The sequence below is a fragment of the Etheostoma spectabile genome, unplaced genomic scaffold (genome assembly GCF_008692095.1).
Source record: "Etheostoma spectabile isolate EspeVRDwgs_2016 unplaced genomic scaffold, UIUC_Espe_1.0 scaffold270, whole genome shotgun sequence".
Lineage (NCBI taxonomy): Eukaryota > Metazoa > Chordata > Actinopteri > Perciformes > Percidae > Etheostoma > Etheostoma spectabile.
The window spans coordinates 604,174-605,126 of record NW_022605574.1 but is presented as its reverse complement, the minus strand read 5'-3'; the positions used below and the strand labels follow the sequence as shown (position 1 = coordinate 605,126).

The 953-nt window shown below is 48.2% G+C and overlaps 1 protein-coding gene across 1 annotated transcript in view; it reads right to left on the bottom strand.

The window, feature by feature from the left end:
- crybgx (crystallin beta gamma X) overlaps window positions 1-953 on the bottom strand; it is a 15,262-nt gene that overhangs the window by 9,929 nt on the left and 4,380 nt on the right. The window contains exon 4 of the mRNA XM_032510732.1: window positions 72-207. Coding sequence (XP_032366623.1) covers window positions 72-207 — 136 coding nt within the window. The remainder of the gene's footprint in view (window positions 1-71; window positions 208-953) is intronic.

Genomic DNA, 953 nt, shown 5'->3' with positions numbered 1-953 from the left:
GGGTCCAAAGTCCAGGATATTTATATAACTGAGGGTAGAGGGGGGAGAGAGTTCAGCAACTTGTGTCTCACCTGTTTGACAGCACGGACGGAGGAGACGTGGTCCACCTGGGCGCACCACTTGTCGTAGCAGTTGTACTCCCCCCGCTCGGACATGTCCCACAGGTACTGGCGGCCGCGAAAGTTCTCATGCTCGTAACCGACCCATCTTCAAAAAGAGAAGAGAAGGAGAAGAGAGAGAGAGAGAGAGAGAGGAGTCAAACAGATGCACACAGGTGTTAGGTGTGGTGTAGGACCCGGACACAGAACGACCACAAGAGGGAGTACTGTACACAGAAATGGGTTTAATCCTGACGGAAAGAACAACCACGCACACAAAAACACAACAAACATCCAGACACGGGAGGTGATGTGGGGATAAGGAGATCCAAGACATCTGACGAGACGGAACACGAACGTTGTGGCAGAAACACATTAGTAATATGCAAGGCAACGGAATACCAACAAGCTGTACTAGACCAGTTACCCACGGAATGTAGGTACCGAACTGGCGCCGAAGAGGTTTCGCCAAGTTTAGTATGGATGAGTGATAATGATGATGAAGCTCAGCGTGTAGTCAGATGGAGGAGGGGAAGAGTAGACACCCTCTAATTTGATGAGTGATACTGATGATGAAGCTCAGCTGTGTAGTCAGATGGAGGAGGGGAAGAGTAGACACGCCTCTAATGGAATCCGGTAAGAGCGCCCTCCGGCGGCCGATGAACACACAGACAGACAAACAGGGAAAAACAACACAGAAGACAGCGGACCCATAACAACAGGTGTCACATCCAAAGCTTTAGGTTACATTTATTTACTGACAGACAGAGAAGGACAGACTCGAACGGTACATGTGTTTTATCGGTTTTGTTTCTTTAATGTTTAATTTCTTATGATGAATTTTGTTGAGGAAAG